At 39.9% G+C, this 16,246-nt stretch overlaps 1 protein-coding gene across 5 annotated transcripts in view; it reads left to right on the forward strand.

The window, feature by feature from the left end:
- The window catches only part of pdlim5b (PDZ and LIM domain 5b), a 48,003-nt gene that overhangs the window by 12,484 nt on the left and 19,273 nt on the right, over positions 1–16,246 (forward strand). For all 5 annotated transcript variants that reach the window (XM_037752712.1, XM_037752714.1, XM_037752715.1 and 2 more), the window contains exon 3: positions 6,714–6,865. In XM_037752712.1, the coding sequence (XP_037608640.1) occupies positions 6,714–6,865 (152 nt within the window). The remainder of the gene's footprint in view (positions 1–6,713; positions 6,866–16,246) is intronic.

The following is a 16,246-nucleotide window of genomic DNA, read 5'->3' on the forward strand; positions in this document are numbered from 1 at the left end:
ACTAAAGAAAACATATATTATTAATATTATTCCAACTTCTGCCAATAGATGACCCTAAATGCTACACACTGTTCCTTTAAAGTTGGATTAAAGACATCATCAACAGTGATCTTGTGCAATCACGCAAAATATGTGTGAAAGGGATACTCTCATTTATCCAGTTGTATGCTCATTACTTCACAAACACATGCATCTTTGCTAAAACCTTACGATACAATACACTTTGGACTCACACGTACGAGTAGCGTGCCTGCTGAAGCGTGAGACCGCTTATACGGAAGTGTTTTAAACAGTAAGGTTTTAGCAAAGATGCATGTGTTTGGGAAGTGGAGAGCATATGACTGGATAAATGAGACTTGGATTATACTGCACGAGTTGTGTGAGAGTTTGTAAACTTATGTTTCGATATGTTTTTTTGTCCATTTTTTTATTCTTTATTCACCGTGGAGGCATTTGAGAAAGCTTCTCTTCAAGAATTCAAGGTAATACGGGGCGAGTAATTGATTGTCATTTTGTGGGTGAAGTATTCCTTTAATATTCCAGTCACTCACTTATGTTATTACCTTTGTTAAACCTGTGTTGTCATAGCTTAAAAAGTCGAGAGACTGTATATTCTGCTAATAGGGTAGTGGTCTTTTTCTGTCAGTCCAGTCGTTAATACATTATACAGCCAGCACATTTTACCACTTAACAATCATTATGCCGTTTGGCTGAATCCAAAAAAGCCCTATTTAAACCCCCAATGAGAGTTGAATGAATCATGGATGGAGGTGGAAACCAGCACTTGCACTTGGCTGCAGCCCCACCACGACTAAAAGCCTTTTCATCTCATCTGCCTCAGCAGCGCTAGTCAACCGGGCTCGTTTCTGACCCGACTAAAGAGCATTCAGTGTTCAGCGAGGGGTTGGTACCGCTTTGTGTTGTTTTGTTTGCGTTGTCATGGCGATTTGACCAAGAGCTTGTACGTAGGTCTGCTTGGCATCTAGCGTTTTTCCAGCAGCCTGAGTGATGTAGTGAGAGACGGGGGTCAAACCATGACAACCGCGGGTCTACCTCTGTTCAAGTGGCCTTAATTGTGATGTTTGGCTCGGAGTACTTGCTATTTGGTCCCCTCCCAACTGCTGTATTCAACCTACTTCTCATCTCTCCTCCTCTTTGAATAGTTTGTGCAAGGTGTTGCAGGTGTCCAAGCGTAAAAGAGAAGACTTCTCCAGACAATAAACTGTACTTTATGGCTTGGGCTTGTGTTAACCCAGCAGGTTGCTGTGCGCTGTAAAGTTCTCCTCACAGATTCATTCCAGAGGTTCTGCATGGTAAACTATTTCTTTTTTGATGAGCTTTACAGGTTGAATGGGTGCAGTGAGTCGATCTGCTTTAGCCTTGTGTGTTTGTGATGACCTCATGTTAGGCCCAAGTCTTTTCCATATAAGGTCCTCAATCTTAGACACAGACATGACATGCATCTCAAAGGCCTTCAGCCTTCACCACAAGACGCTTCCTGTAACATGACTTCTCAAAAGTGAGTAGACCACACAGCCCTCTTCCTTACTCCCTAATTTCACTGAAGGCAGGAAGTTACACCAGCATGGAGGATGATGAGTATCCCACTAGTGCTGAAGTGTTACCTTAAATGTCTTTTGTGCGGAAATGAGGATGTTTGACGAAACACTGTGAATCAGTGGTTTCAAAATACAGCATGATCTGAAGAATTCCAGTATATTAGTAGGGACGTCACAGTGAGAACATTTCCCCACTGGCTAATAAACTTGTGACAACACTGGTGTTACCGTTTACACCAGACATTTTACAAGAAAAGATGACGGTCAAAATCTGTGGAGTGCTTACTTTGATCTTTAACATTGGATGGCTAGGTGTCTGGTCTACCCGGCGCCGCTGCGCCACACACACTGGCTGTAACCTCTCCAGTTCTCTTTATACATCCATGTAACCACTCCGTCTTCCACACGGCAATTACCTCATTAACGTTATGGTTCCCTCATAGCATTGGGTTTAAATCCGAAATATTACCAAACAGGCCCTTTCGCTTTTCGCTTTGATACCAAATTTTCCACCATCGTCTTGTCTATCAACTCTCTCTCATCCCATGTGTGTGTGAAATCTGACTCCTGCTACTCTGTGCTGAGACTCCACTTTCACTTTCAGTTTGTAGCGTCTATCATTCAACTATGTGTTGATGACACAGCACTGATACATGAAAATGAATTTAATGGTTTTATTTCTATAGAAAAAGCAAAGCGACGGTGGGCAAGTATTGTAATCGCTGTATGCCAGAGCACCGTGTAAAGCGTATATATTAGGAGTTTTGGCAGCAGCCTACTCCACTGAACAGAGACTATCTCTGGACCTCTCCAGAGATGTATGACCTCCAGTGCCTCTGTAGAGATAGATCTCTGGGGAGGCACTGGAGGTCATACATTTAGCCGGATCAACTACTTAGCAAAGCTGCTTTCTCTCAAAAACAGAATCTCTGACTCTTATAGAATCCTTTATTTTTCTTCATGACTTTTATTGCCTTATTGTAGATAACTTGATCACAGAGTAAACATCTAAATCTTCTTTGGAATGAACCAGATGTATTTTATTTTATTGCTTTTATGACTGTTTTTGATTATGGCTGTATAACAGATTGATTGAAGACACATGGAAGCAATAGACTGTTAATTTTTCTAGGCTTCTGCTCCACTTCTTGTGTTTTTATAGTTAAGTCTGGTACAAAATCCCTCTCAATTCCTCTTTTTTTTACAATTAGGTGAAGATGGAGTTCTTCCACTAAGACATTTATACTAGTGATAAATTAAGGAGCTTTTTTAGCTCGTAATATCTTAATCTCCAGTATCCTATAGGATTTGACATAAGCCTTCAGATAGATCTGCCAAGTGTTGTGCAATATGCTGCATTCAAGCAACGTTTAGTTGGAGCACAGGAACATGTGTAGCTTGGAAGAGCTAGTCATTACCGGTAACTGCACAGCAGTAAAATCAGCAGTGTGGAGAGGACCACAGCAGCCACACCATTATGTGGCTGGAATCCCATTCATGTAAACGCAGTTGGAAAGACACTTCATTCATTTGGAGACGTCCTTCTCATCTGCCAAACTAACGTAAAGACCTAGCCATCAGCCTTTTTACTCTTTAAATTAAACGTTTTGAGTGGTGCGAAACGGCCTTGGATGACTTTTTCCTGTTGATTTAAAAATAGCAACTTGTGTTTTTTACAAACTATGATTAAGTGCACGGATTACATAATGTGACGTGGGTTGACGGTATATTCTGTAAAAGCATCTTGCTGAAACATCCTGTTCTCTTGAGAGAACAGCCAAACGTTCCACTTCATTACTTATCTGCTCTCCGTCACAAGCTCTTCAGACCTCTCTTGATTTATATTTATAGCCAGCGGATGCCAGGGATTCCGACTGTAACATCTATTTGTTTTGTGTCCATGTGAGAAAAGACCGTGTTTGAGTGAAAGAATTCACAAAGTGCTCTCTGTTCACCGCAGACTGCGGCATTAAACGTCATTAACCACATATAAAAAAACACATATTTTGAGATTCTTCTCCTCTCTTTGCGTCTTGAAATAGCGTTTGAGGAGTTGCCATATATAGAGCTGTATAGTATTGTCTTTTCTCACATCCCTACAAGGAGAGATCTCCTTTTCACTCTCTCTCTTCCTCTTTAACACACAGAGAGGGAGAGAGAGAAGACATTAAACAATCCTGCAGCTTTTTTTTTTTCCTGCCGTTGACCTCTGGAGTAGTCTAGTAGAGTAAAGCAGAGCCAGCAGATGTCAGTGATCTCTGAAGAGTGCTTAAACTCTCTTTATTGGCCGCTGCATTGAAGAGTAATGAGTTATTTTATTGAAAGTAAATGAGTCAGGACCGACTCATGTGGGCAGGTGTTGTCTATGAGTGAGTCAGTTGAAGCTGCGTATGGCGAGTACCCAGCCCCTTTGTGAGCAACACTGGGCATGTGGCTGCACTATAGGTTTCCAGGACGCTGGTATGCATACATCAGCCCTGGCTATGCATTCTACACTTCCCGCTACTGCTCTACTTGATAATGACACAAGGAAAAGCACAGCTCCAGAGAAAAATGTGTCGGCCACTGCCGCCGCCTCTGTCACTTCCTCATTCTTTCCCTCCTCTTCCCTCCCCCCCTCTTTTCCCCTATTTTATTATGAGGGTTAACACAATGGCACATTCTTTATGTCTCGTCGGCTCCTTTTTTTTAAACAGAAGGGGAAGTCTTTTTAGAGTTATCTAACCTGAATGCATTCTTTAGCGGTGGCGGGAATATGTTGTTTTGTTTTTTATCTAAATCAGAGCTGGTTCATGTAAATAACTCTCAAGTGTGTGTGACTGAAAAGTGGAAGGTCTTTTGCATGCATTGATTATTCATTCATAGAACTGTATGGTACTGTAGATGGCAGTGGGGGGAGCATTTAACTACTTTTTGAACCTTTTAAGTTCCAGTTTTATATCCAACACTCAAGAGTTGACAGGTAAAATCACTTTCCTCCCATCATGCTTCACACCCTCTTCATTATACTCTTTTGTCTCTCAACACATCCATAGATCTCAGCTGAGCCGTCACTTTATGTACATCTATGTGCTTCCTGTGCCTCTATTTTAAGCATATAGCAGTTTTTTTCCACACTGCTGAGAGATGACCTAGAGATAATATGATCCTATAACAAAGGATAAAATAATACTGTAAGTACAGTACACAGAGTTCCTTTTTTGTTCCTGCTTGATTGTAGCTTACGGGGTTTTGGGTGTGCTCAGTGATTGATGAGGTATGCACAGCCCTTTTACATAATCGCTGGGCGATCACCACACCTGGTATAGAGAGTCATCCCACCGTCATAGTTTTATTACGTTATACTTCTCGTGTGTGAAATGCGATTCTCAGCGTTGTGGAAAGGGATAGAAGAAGTGATAAACCTCAACCCTCACGCTACTCCCTGGTAGACAGACAGTTACGGAGCTTTAAGCTTTTAAACCCTTGGTACTATAGTTGGAGTCAAAGCTACGAAAGCATTGAATGGTTCTACACTTCCCATATTAAAAGTAATAAGCTTTTCCTCAATATTCCTTTACTTTGGAGAATACATAACATTTTTTACACTTTCCTCATATCACAGGTCTAATTTACAACATATATAGCATTTGAAATACAGAAATCACAGTTTTACATCAAAGGTACTCCATAAAAAGGCTTAAAACGTGTGATCAGTAGGGCTGTGTATTGGCAAGAATCTGGCATTACGATACGTATTATGATACAGGGGTTACGATTCAATACATGGCGATAATGTAAGTAGGGCGATATATTGCGATTTTTTTAAATCTAATTTTAGGAAACTGTTATAGTATAAAGAACACACCACCATATGTATAAAATATATGAGTAAAAAAAGTTGCCTTTTTAATGCAATCAGAACAGTGGCATCTGCATTTAACTTATCACAGTCCCTGTAAAATCCAACATCATAGCGCTACTTTGAGATGGCACATACACTGAGAGGACACAGAATCTATACAGTATCACAAAACATACTATCACAATATTTTTTTCAATACTTTCTTACACCCCTAGTGGTCAGACAAAAATGTTACTGATTGGGAGGCTGGGTCAAGACAAGAGGTGGAGCCAAATACACTAAGCTCCCAAAGGAAAACCTGCTTCACAGCAAACAACCTGGGCACTAGCACCTTTCAACACACAATAACAGATAACAGAAACACACAGCACAGAAAACCCTGGAGTGGCTTCAAGTCTCTGACTGTCCTGGAGAGATCCACTGAAAGCAGTGGATGTGGTCTAGGGCTGGGTGATACTTCAATATGATAATTTATCTTCTTTCAATGGAATCATATCATGCGTTTACATCGTTTAAAGTCGTAATAACAAGCACATACCAACTCAAACTTCCCAGAAAATCTAAATTGATAAGAATTCTGCTTATGGGAATATCCCAGAGTAGTTAAATCAAAACTATTATCTTATCTGATTCCTCCTTTTACTGATTACTAGTATTTGTGTGCATGCATGTAAACACAGTAGATGTTTTTCCCTATTATTTCTCTTGAAACAGTTATGTTCAATTTGCATAAAAGTTCTTAATTAAATGATAAAACTCTTCATTTGTCAAGTATTTAATTCACACAGGGGTTTACAAAAATAGACTTTGCCATATGCAATTTCATATAGACAATTTATTTATTGAATTACCAGAAAACAGTTTTTGATTTTTAACAATGTACTTGTATCCTGATGTGTAATATGTCAGTAACTTAAATATACAGCACATACTCAAACTTTAGAAACCATTTTGATAGTGTGAGTCAGCATTTCGACTTGTTTTGGTGGATGTAGAATCCTGTCCCATGGATATTGTGATGATGCCTATCTCATCCGACAACAGTTACATAAGACAGGAAACGGAAAGGAGAGCACAGCTTGGTGATTACAAGAAATAAATCCTCAAAATGTGCATATACACAACATCTTGTAGTTAAATGCCTCTCCCTTATTCAAACTGCACATGCCTGAAACCCGGAATTTCCGACGGTTAACTGCGCAATTTTAAAATAAAGAACAAGAGGTGGAGTTGATGTGACTAAACGCTCTCTGTTGGTGCAATTATGTCAATTATGAGCTTCTTTTTCTTTCATTTGTGTGTCATTACAGCTGACTGATGGAGGCAAGGCAGCAAAAGCCAAGATGAGTGTTGGAGACATCATTCAGTCCATTAATGGCATTTCCACAGATGGCATGAATCACCTCGAGGCCCAGAACAAGATTAAGGCCTGCACAGGCAACCTCAGCCTCACCATGCAGAGGTAACAGTTGCACACATGAGCATGCACACATGAGCACACACTTTCTACAACGTAATCTATGGATTTCCTCGCTCAGCAATGGAATGCATACTTTGTTGATTTTGCCTGCCAGTGTGTATTTAAGCCTGTTTGAAGAACTTGTACAGAGCCAAGAGAGTGTCTGTATTGTATGTATGTGAAGCTACTTTTCACAGGATAGTGAACAGACAAACAACAAGATCTGTTATTGGCAATAGGAAACTTGATTGGTTTATTTGTGCTTTTTTATTATTTGAAACAGATGACCTCCAGTTGTGCTAATTTAAAACAGTTCAGTGTTTCTGCCACAGTAGATGCTGTGTCCCCGAGGTCCTACAGGATGTTTGGGAACATTGAGAACACTGAATTAAGCTTTCTTGCACGGTTCATGTATCTTGTCATCTGCATTATAATTTGATCACATTGGCCAGCAAGCAATGCTGTGGCAGCGACAGGGTAGCCACGCCCTAAATCAACCCCTGCTTTATGGTCTATTTGACTCTAAATGGGACCATAATTTACTAAATGAACATCATGCTGTATTGAAGAAGACTTGAAACTGGCGATTGAGACCATAAACTCATGTTTACAATGTTTACTGAGGTCATAAATCAAGTGAGAAGTAGGCTCATTTACTCATAGACTGCTATACAATCAGACTTCTTTTTGCAACCAGAGGAGTCGCCCCCTGCTGGCTAGTTGAAAGAATGCAAGTTTAAGGCACTTCCGCATCGGCATGAGTGTAGCATCACTTCTCAGACTTTATTAAACACATTTAATGCAAATCAATAGAATTAAAAGTTAAGTTCCAGTTACACTGTGGGCACAATATCTGGTCCTTGGATCTCCAGTATGGACATGTGATTAGATACCTCATCAGAAATTGACAGCATAATAATACTACACAGCACACACACATATTTTTATTAAAAAACAAGTTCTTAATTAATGGTTTACACATGTTCTGCCTGGTGTATGGCACATGATCTGTAAAGATCCTCCTAAGATCAGTTTTGGTTGGGTCATTCTGAGTTCATCAGATGATCCTTTGCTTCTCCCATCAGACAAAAGGAAGAAGAATCTGGTATTCCAGGGCTCTTGAGTATATTAAAGCCGTATCGCTCAGAGCACTTAATATAGCCCTCCGTTAAGCTTTAATATATGCTTCACAGAAAAGAAAACAGGGATTCAACTGAGGTTGCCATTAAATTTGTCCACCAAGGAAAAGTTTCAGTCCAAGCAACTTTTATCGTCCATGTACAGGAAGGTCATGTTTCACTCTTACGATGCCTTGAGTTGGTTTTGCAGAAGAAGAAATAGCTCAAACATACCACTACTTTACACAAGCAGCACTGCATGCCCCAAGATCAGTTCACTCAGCTCATGGAATGAGCTGTGCATTTCTTGAAGGAGATCAATCAAAAAAGAATAAGAGTGATCCCTTCCAACGAATCTTAGCCAAACATCTTCTGCAGCCAAGCGTAAAGAGGAGTAACTTTAGCGTCGGACACAAACAAATGGAGTCGAAGCACGCACACTCTCCGAGCTGTAAAACATGTTGACAGAAAAACGCAAAGACTGGTTTGCATGTCCTGTCATTCCATCACCACATGAAAGCAGAAAGGAGCCTCTGCGCTCTAATCGTGGGAAAATAGTCCTAAAATAGCGCTCATCCACAGCTGCATGTAATCTACTGTGGGTAATGGCTGCACAATGAAACATCAAACACGCTGGTCTCACAGGACATGTAAACTACAACCAAAATCACCCAAGAAACAACAAAGGTTTCCTCATTACAAATGATATGTGATTGTAGTTTGCTCCATTTCTGGCTGCATTTTTTTTAGAGGATGGTTTGCATGCTGTTGATGTTGCATGTCCTTAACCAGTGACACAGAAAGACACTTTACTGTGTTAGTATGGCTTAATTTAGATCACTATTATCTTCTAAAGTAGCTATAGCTCAGTATAATATATGTATATTAGTTCTGTGGGAACACTATTTAACTAGAATAATTCTCTCTGACATGCATCACTTTCTCCCTCCATGTTCTCACATTTGATTTATGGTGTTGATGATCACTGATAAGATTATTCTTATCATAATAACAACATTCCAAGAGTACCAAGAGATGACTAATGTGACTACAGCTTAGTGCCAGTATGTCACTTTGTCATAGTTCACATTCTTTGGGCAGTTCCCTAAAACGACTCTTTCAGGCGTGTAACAACAACACTACAGCCCGACATGTATTTACCTTTTTAGCCTATTTATTTAAAAAAAGATAGAGATATAAAAACAGAACATGTATATAAGCTCTATACACACTAATGTGCTCAGCTCTATGCATGAATTCACTATCAAGGGCTTGATAATGAAGTCTCTCTATGCTTTATTCACACTGGAATCACACATTTAAGGCAAAAATGTAACATTACATACATAGAATAAAAGTGGTTATCTTATTTCCAATAGCTAGAAATGCTGTAATATACAAAAAAGCATCCAATTACCATCATCTAAGTCAGTGCCTGAAACAGGTTGTGTACTCACAGGTACTGAGTACTGGCACTTCTGATTTTTGTCCACATGAGTACCCTTACTTCTTACTGCGTACCGTCACCTCCTGGTGGGTCGTGGTCTAGGTGTGCAACCCGAAACACCCGCAGCGTAACTGTGTCTCTGTGTAAACACACAGCAGGCTTAATGCTGAGAAAACAGTGCTTTTGATATTCTTTCTTATTATTTTGAGTTGGTTTTATTGTAGCATATATGCAATATTATATTTGTGTACAATTTTTATCAAAAGCTACGCAATAAAGCTTTTATTAACCAAATATACATTTCTGTACAAACTGTGGAAATGTATATTGTACGTAGGCCTAACATACAATATGTAATGAAAATAAAAATAACATTTGAATTGTGATATATTACCAGGTATAAACATAAATATATCCAAGACACATGCGATAATCATGTCATGCAACTGCTGAATTTGGGTACTGGCACCTGTTTTAGTTCCAATTCAGGCACTGATCTAAGTATTGCTACCATGCAGTCTTTCAGTATATTGTGTAGCCAAAAAGGCACTCACAGTCATTGATGTCAATATGTTTAAGTTATTTCCTTGTTGCTATAGAAGGGGAAACACTTTTTTTCAGAGAGGAAATGGACTCGGGGTTTGAAAGTACTCTCCCCATCCTGTCGTCAACTGTCAAGATGAGTCTGACTGTGCAGAGAGCTGCCATGTGTTTTGTGACCGAGGGAGAAAACAAGTTTTCCTTTCCAAGATTGTGGTCTCAGGAAAACGTGTCTAAACAGCGTCTGACAGCTTAGCTCGCAAAGTTTGGCTAACACCATAGTTTCCATGAACAGACTGGTTTCAGTTTGGGAGTGGGTTCCACTTCACCAACAACCACCACATGCAGTCCTACGCACATTTACCTCAGCAGCTCCACGTAGGTTGCATACAGTACAGTTTGTTCTAAGCTTGTGACAGTGATTTTATCAAATCATGTTTTCCGATCGCCCGTCCTTTTAATATTCGTATTTGCAATTGATATGACCTGTGAATTTTAGGAGTACTTTTTGTTCTACCATCCTGGATATCCTGTTGCTGAGCAGCTCACAGTCAGTCCCACCATGCGGGCGGCTGTGGGAAGTAGCCTTAGGAAAGTATGATAATTGATGTTTATTCGTTGTCATTGAAATACGCAGCGCAGCGCAATGAAAGCCCACTCCCCAGAGGTTGTGGTGGCTGCACCTGGTTCCAAAACCTCAAAGATAATACGTATCAACACAGCTAGCTCTGCGATCCCACCGTCTTCTGATGTTTTACACAAGAATTTGTGTCAGCTCCCGCAGCACGAGAGCGTTTCGTTCAGATTTAGTGTGTTTTCCACTTTATGTGCTTCAGACTCATGCTGTTTCTGGGGAAATGGGACAGCTTGAAGCTTTTGGAAAGTGTTTACTATTGTATCAATCCATCAGGTGAAATGCTGCCTGACAGAACAGATCATTAACTGAATGTTCCTTCACTAGATGAACGGAGGAAATGACATACATCAACTTTCGAGATATCCTCTTTCTCTTGCTACACACCTCTTCTTTTGATTACATAACCTCCTTTCTTTTACGTTTTGATTTAAAACTGCAATCTTATTTTAAATACACATGTTGGACTGTCCCGCACACACACACACACACACAATGCTGTAGCTCTAGTATAGGATACAGATGTTTGGCCACTTACTAAACACAAGTCAGCAAGGCGGCTGTGGGTTTAATCTACAAGATATTCTCATATACATGGCCAATGTACACCCAACGAGTCTTATGGAATGGCTATAATGGGGTGAAGTAAAGGACAATCCAATACAGCCCAGAGCCCCCACTGACTCCTGGCTGCCTCAGCCAGATGTGGTGTGGTGGTCGGAAGAAAAGTAAGAAAGGATGGGATCTTGTTATTGCATCGCTTGGACCTGCATTAAAAAGATATATTAACTCGAGTGGCAGTTTATTCTGCGGTGGTTTGCTGCAGCTAGAGGTCTGACCTCGAGGAGAACTCACTTAAATTCTTTATTCATCGATCTGGTCTTGATGCAGGTTTGATTGCTAAATGCAATTGCATTCGTCTAGCCTGTGGTTAACCTTTATTCCAGTATTTGCTTGCCAAGACGAGCACACGTGACCAGAGAGCCCATGACAAGGCACATGAATGGTATGAATGCCCCTCCGTCACTGTGATGCATGTGATGGCTGATATGTCCAGTGCACATAGGGTTCCTCCTCGACACGTGTACAGACACGGGCAGGTATCCAGGCAACTGACAGCAGCAACAGGCTGCCCAGTTACATGGTAATAAACTCTGGAAATAGCCGTCCCGTATCTGTCATTGTTAGCGCTGTCACGGCTTTAAATCTCTGCCCCTTTCTTTTAAAACCATCTGTTCTGGCTCTTTCTAATGAAATGTCCTCACAAGCTCTACTTAAAGGCACGAAAATTCCCTCCTCCGGGATGCTCATTCTCGGTGAAATATGAGGGAGCAGTAATGACAGGAAGGGCCATGTGCCAGACACAAGCTGTGAGTTTTGCCACCGAGCGGATAGGCTGGCTGCACAGAAAAACACAACAACAGACAGAAAAGTTATTTTCCACATCGCTCTGTTGGAGTTTTTGTTTTGCTTTCCTATGTTTTTTTTCCTCTCTCCTTGTTTTCCTTCTTCTCCATGCTTTGGCTCACATTTTCATGCAGCGGTACATGTGAGAAAACAGTGTGTTTGCCAGGTCTCCCACTGAGTTTTAACATCTATCACACGAGAAGGCAGGTCTTGTTCAGCAAGGTTTTGGAATAATGTAACCTGCGCATGACATTGCTGTAATGATAGCGTGTGAATTCTGTATCATCTGTACCAAATTCTGTCTCCCAGCCTGCTTTCATATAATGAGGGAACAAAACTATGTTGAGATATCGCAGCGAAAGACGGTGACAGATGCTTGGAGTCAGAAAGATGTTTCTATGGAACTTTTCCAAAAGAAACTGTGCGTGAAAGTCAAGTGAAAACGGCACATGGGAAATTTAAAGGCTTTTCCCTGCATGTTAAGAAATGGATATGAGAGTCTGGTAGCTGGTGAGATGTTAGATGTGTGTGTGGATTCAGTCAGATGTCGTATGCCAGTCTGTTTCTCTTGGCCCTCAAAGAGACGGGCAGGGTGGAAATGTGTCAGTCTGCTTTGCCCTCAGGCTTATTCCTCCAGTTGACGAGGTTCATCATTCTCTTATTCTACGTTTCTTCCTTCCAAGTACATTTTTGCTTTCAAGATAATGTTTATTTACATCGTTATAGTCTTTAAATTTGATCCATAAATAAATCCTGTAAGATATCAGCATCTGTAATCTAATAGAAGAACTCATCCTGATTAGATTAGGGGGAACCAACTGAAGTGTGTTCTGGGTTTCTCTGTATTATAAACACATACAGTAGCACAAACTGTGGTACTTTGACATACCGGCAGATCTTTTGTATTTATGGGTAATTCAATTAACCTCATAAAATATCACATCGTGTGATGAATACATATCCATCATAATACAGAGCATAACACAGCTAAGTGTAAATTATTATATATATATCTTGTTTTCTTCATGTTCTTCGTTAGAGAGAAACTAATGTATGACATCAGTGAAAAGTACAGATGAAAATAGATATGCTGCAGTAACATATACAAAATGACAAATATATGCTTTAATAAAATGCTTAATGGTCTTTCCTAACTATTGGTTAATATAAATGATACATTTTAGTAGGTATTCATGTATACATCCCAAGTCCTATGTCCTACGATAGGGCTTCTCAAACTTCTTACTCAAAGGTCCGCATCTGATTTTTATTCAAGGTCAGAAGTCCAGACGATTGGCAATATAACGAAATAACATCATAACGTATTGTAGTACTGCTCTTATCGATACTCCTTATTGGTTCGGTTCTTTATCAATACTTTTATTGGTTCTTTTTCATTACTATAATCACTATTTAATACATGATTAAAAAAAGAACAGGATTAGAATTTATTTATTTTAAATGTCTAGCCTTCAAAAGGCGATAGAGATAGATTTTTAGCCTTTTAAAAATCTAGCCTTTTGAATAACCCTGAGAATAATAATAGTTGATACATGGAACATACAGTATATAGTACTTCATTACAGATTTCAGGAAGTACAACGAAGGGATCCACTTTTCTATTTTAAATAAACTGGGAAAAGAAAGTTCGGACACTTGTGTTTGGTCGATTATTTCTCTGTCTTTACAATGCTAATGGTCATTGTATTTTACATCATTGGAGAGCCTGTTTATTTACCTTCACAATGATGTCCAACTTGTAAGGATCATGCATTTGTGGGATGAGCAGCACAGCTGATTATGTGGGTAACGCCCAGGAAAAATTGGCCAAAATGCTCTGCCAATGGTAAACAGTGTATTCTCATAAGGCTACCAGGAAGCCTGCAATGACTGCCCTTCACCGTCAGGTCCGTTTGCGCTGGTGTCGACAACACAGACAATGGATACTGTCTGCGATAGTTGGATGGCAGGGTCAAAGTATTACAATTAGCATTTTAACAACAGAGAAATAATTGACCAAACACAAGTTTCCGAACTTTTTTTTCCCAGTTTATATAAAATGTTTACGTAAGACGCCTTCCATCAGAATGACACACCAGCAGTTGGAGCCTTGATCCAGTTATTTTGAGATTAACCATGTACAAGTACACTTGGACACCAAAAAGTAAACACATGCTCCGCTCGTGCGGCCACACACTCATCCACTGTTTGTCTTTTTGTCACAGCAGAACAAAAGCAGGTCCAGCCAGGCAGGGAGCGGGACAGCCCAGAGGGGCTGAGCTCAACAGATGTTCACAGTGTTTGTTCAGTTTCACTCTGGGAAGAGAATGATAGGGAGTGAATCCGCCCAGCTGCCCCTCTCTGGACCTCTGATGGCAGATACACACTGCCTCATTGTAGACTGGGTCCACATTTGTACTGGAATGTGCTGTTTGATCTCTAGACCTTTTTTACTGCTTTCCTTGGCATAGCCTGCAGCTTCTCCATAAGCAGCTCCAATAATACCAGTACACTGGAAAATAAGCATACTGTATATTCGCTGCGTAGTGGAAAGTGTAAATGCAAGTATGGGCACAGATGATGACATCGACATCTGTTGGAGGGTGGGGCTCTTCAATAACCTGATGATGCCAAGCCCAGTTGTTGCGTCTCGGCTCAGTCAGAAAGGAAATGCTTGAGAGGTTGTTGACTGTTTTTTCCTAATATGGCGAGAAAGGAAGGACGGCAGCGGACATACTGTAGCTCCTGGTCCGGAGCCTCACCTGCTGACTCACTGTCTTTTTGTATTTTGTTTTTAATGAGTAATTATGGAAACATTGTCTGCATGTCCAGACTAAATACAGCACACATTGTTAACAAAGGAATCTGTTTTAGTTTGAGTTTTAATGCGTCACTTTTAAGCATCTTAAGTTACCAGACAGGGACTCACAAGTGCCTGGTGTGAGATGAAGGGGGGGTATATGGTTTTACACATGAATTAATGATATGCATTAATACACAATACATCCTAATATGTGTTTTTTTATTTTTGATATTGTGCTGCAAGTAATAAGAATGACACAAAAGGAGGGAATGAAAGGTGTGTTGGATATTTGCCATTTTTTATCCCGAACATTTCAAGAGCTCAGACAAACAGACCACCCTCCTCTCCCATAGGTGATATAACTGTGGCAGCTGCTTCAATCATAAGTGTAAATCAGATGTCACACTTCAACACCAGTCTGCACACACACACCCTACAGTACAGCGTGTTCACACATACTGGCAGTTTTGCATGTTTTATCACCTTACCTACAAGTTACATATATGCCTACTTATTGTTACGCAAGATAAAAGTCCACTTCCAGAGCTTGAATCTTGCTTGAGATAGGTAATCCATCACTGGGAACATTTATTTCTTTATTTTTTATCAATTTTAAAGTTAAGTCATTATTACACACCAATGCAGTTTCATTTAGAAATTTCTCCCTTTTTGGGGGGTGTTTTAAGGGTGCTCTGACCTCCAAGATCAAATTAAATATCTGTGATAAAAAAAATAGAAGAAAAATTAAATCAATGTTTAACCTCTGTGTAAGTTTTATTTTGAAATGTTTTACCGGAAGTGTGAGTATGCTATAATGTCTGCATTGATGCCATTTTGACTAATTTAAAGTTGCAGTTCTGTGCTGTCACCACTAGAGGGCAGCAAACACGTGATTTTAAATAAACAGATAAACACCTCTTAGCATGAGCGAGACTGAGGAAATGCTAATGCTTAGGTGCTTTATTGATTTATAACAAAGTATACATTAGCAGTACAGATACAATTATAAACATTTAAATGTCGTATTGATACGTCTAAAGAATATAATCAGTATTGATAGCTGTATTATTCCTACTAAAGTCTGCAATGGCGCTAACTGGACAAATCCTATGATGCAGTTCCTACCTGTGACCACTGGAGGGCATTAAAACTCCTGATTTTAATACACAGGTTAAGTTAGCAACAGGCCATTTTTATTTACCAGTTATTTAACCTAAATAATGTTATGTATATGTTGATATTTTTAAAGCATTATCAGTTCCTGAGTCTACCTCTACATTGATGCTAGGAGATGTTAATCTGTTTATTTAAAATCACACGTGTTTGTTGCCCTCTAGTGGTGACAGCAAGGAACTGTGATATTAGTCAAAGTAGCATCAATGCAGACATTATAGCATTCTCACACTTCCGGTAGATCCTTTCAAAATATAACTTT

The sequence above is a fragment of the Sebastes umbrosus genome, chromosome 19 (genome assembly GCF_015220745.1).
Source record: "Sebastes umbrosus isolate fSebUmb1 chromosome 19, fSebUmb1.pri, whole genome shotgun sequence".
Classification (NCBI taxonomy): domain Eukaryota; kingdom Metazoa; phylum Chordata; class Actinopteri; order Perciformes; family Sebastidae; genus Sebastes; species Sebastes umbrosus.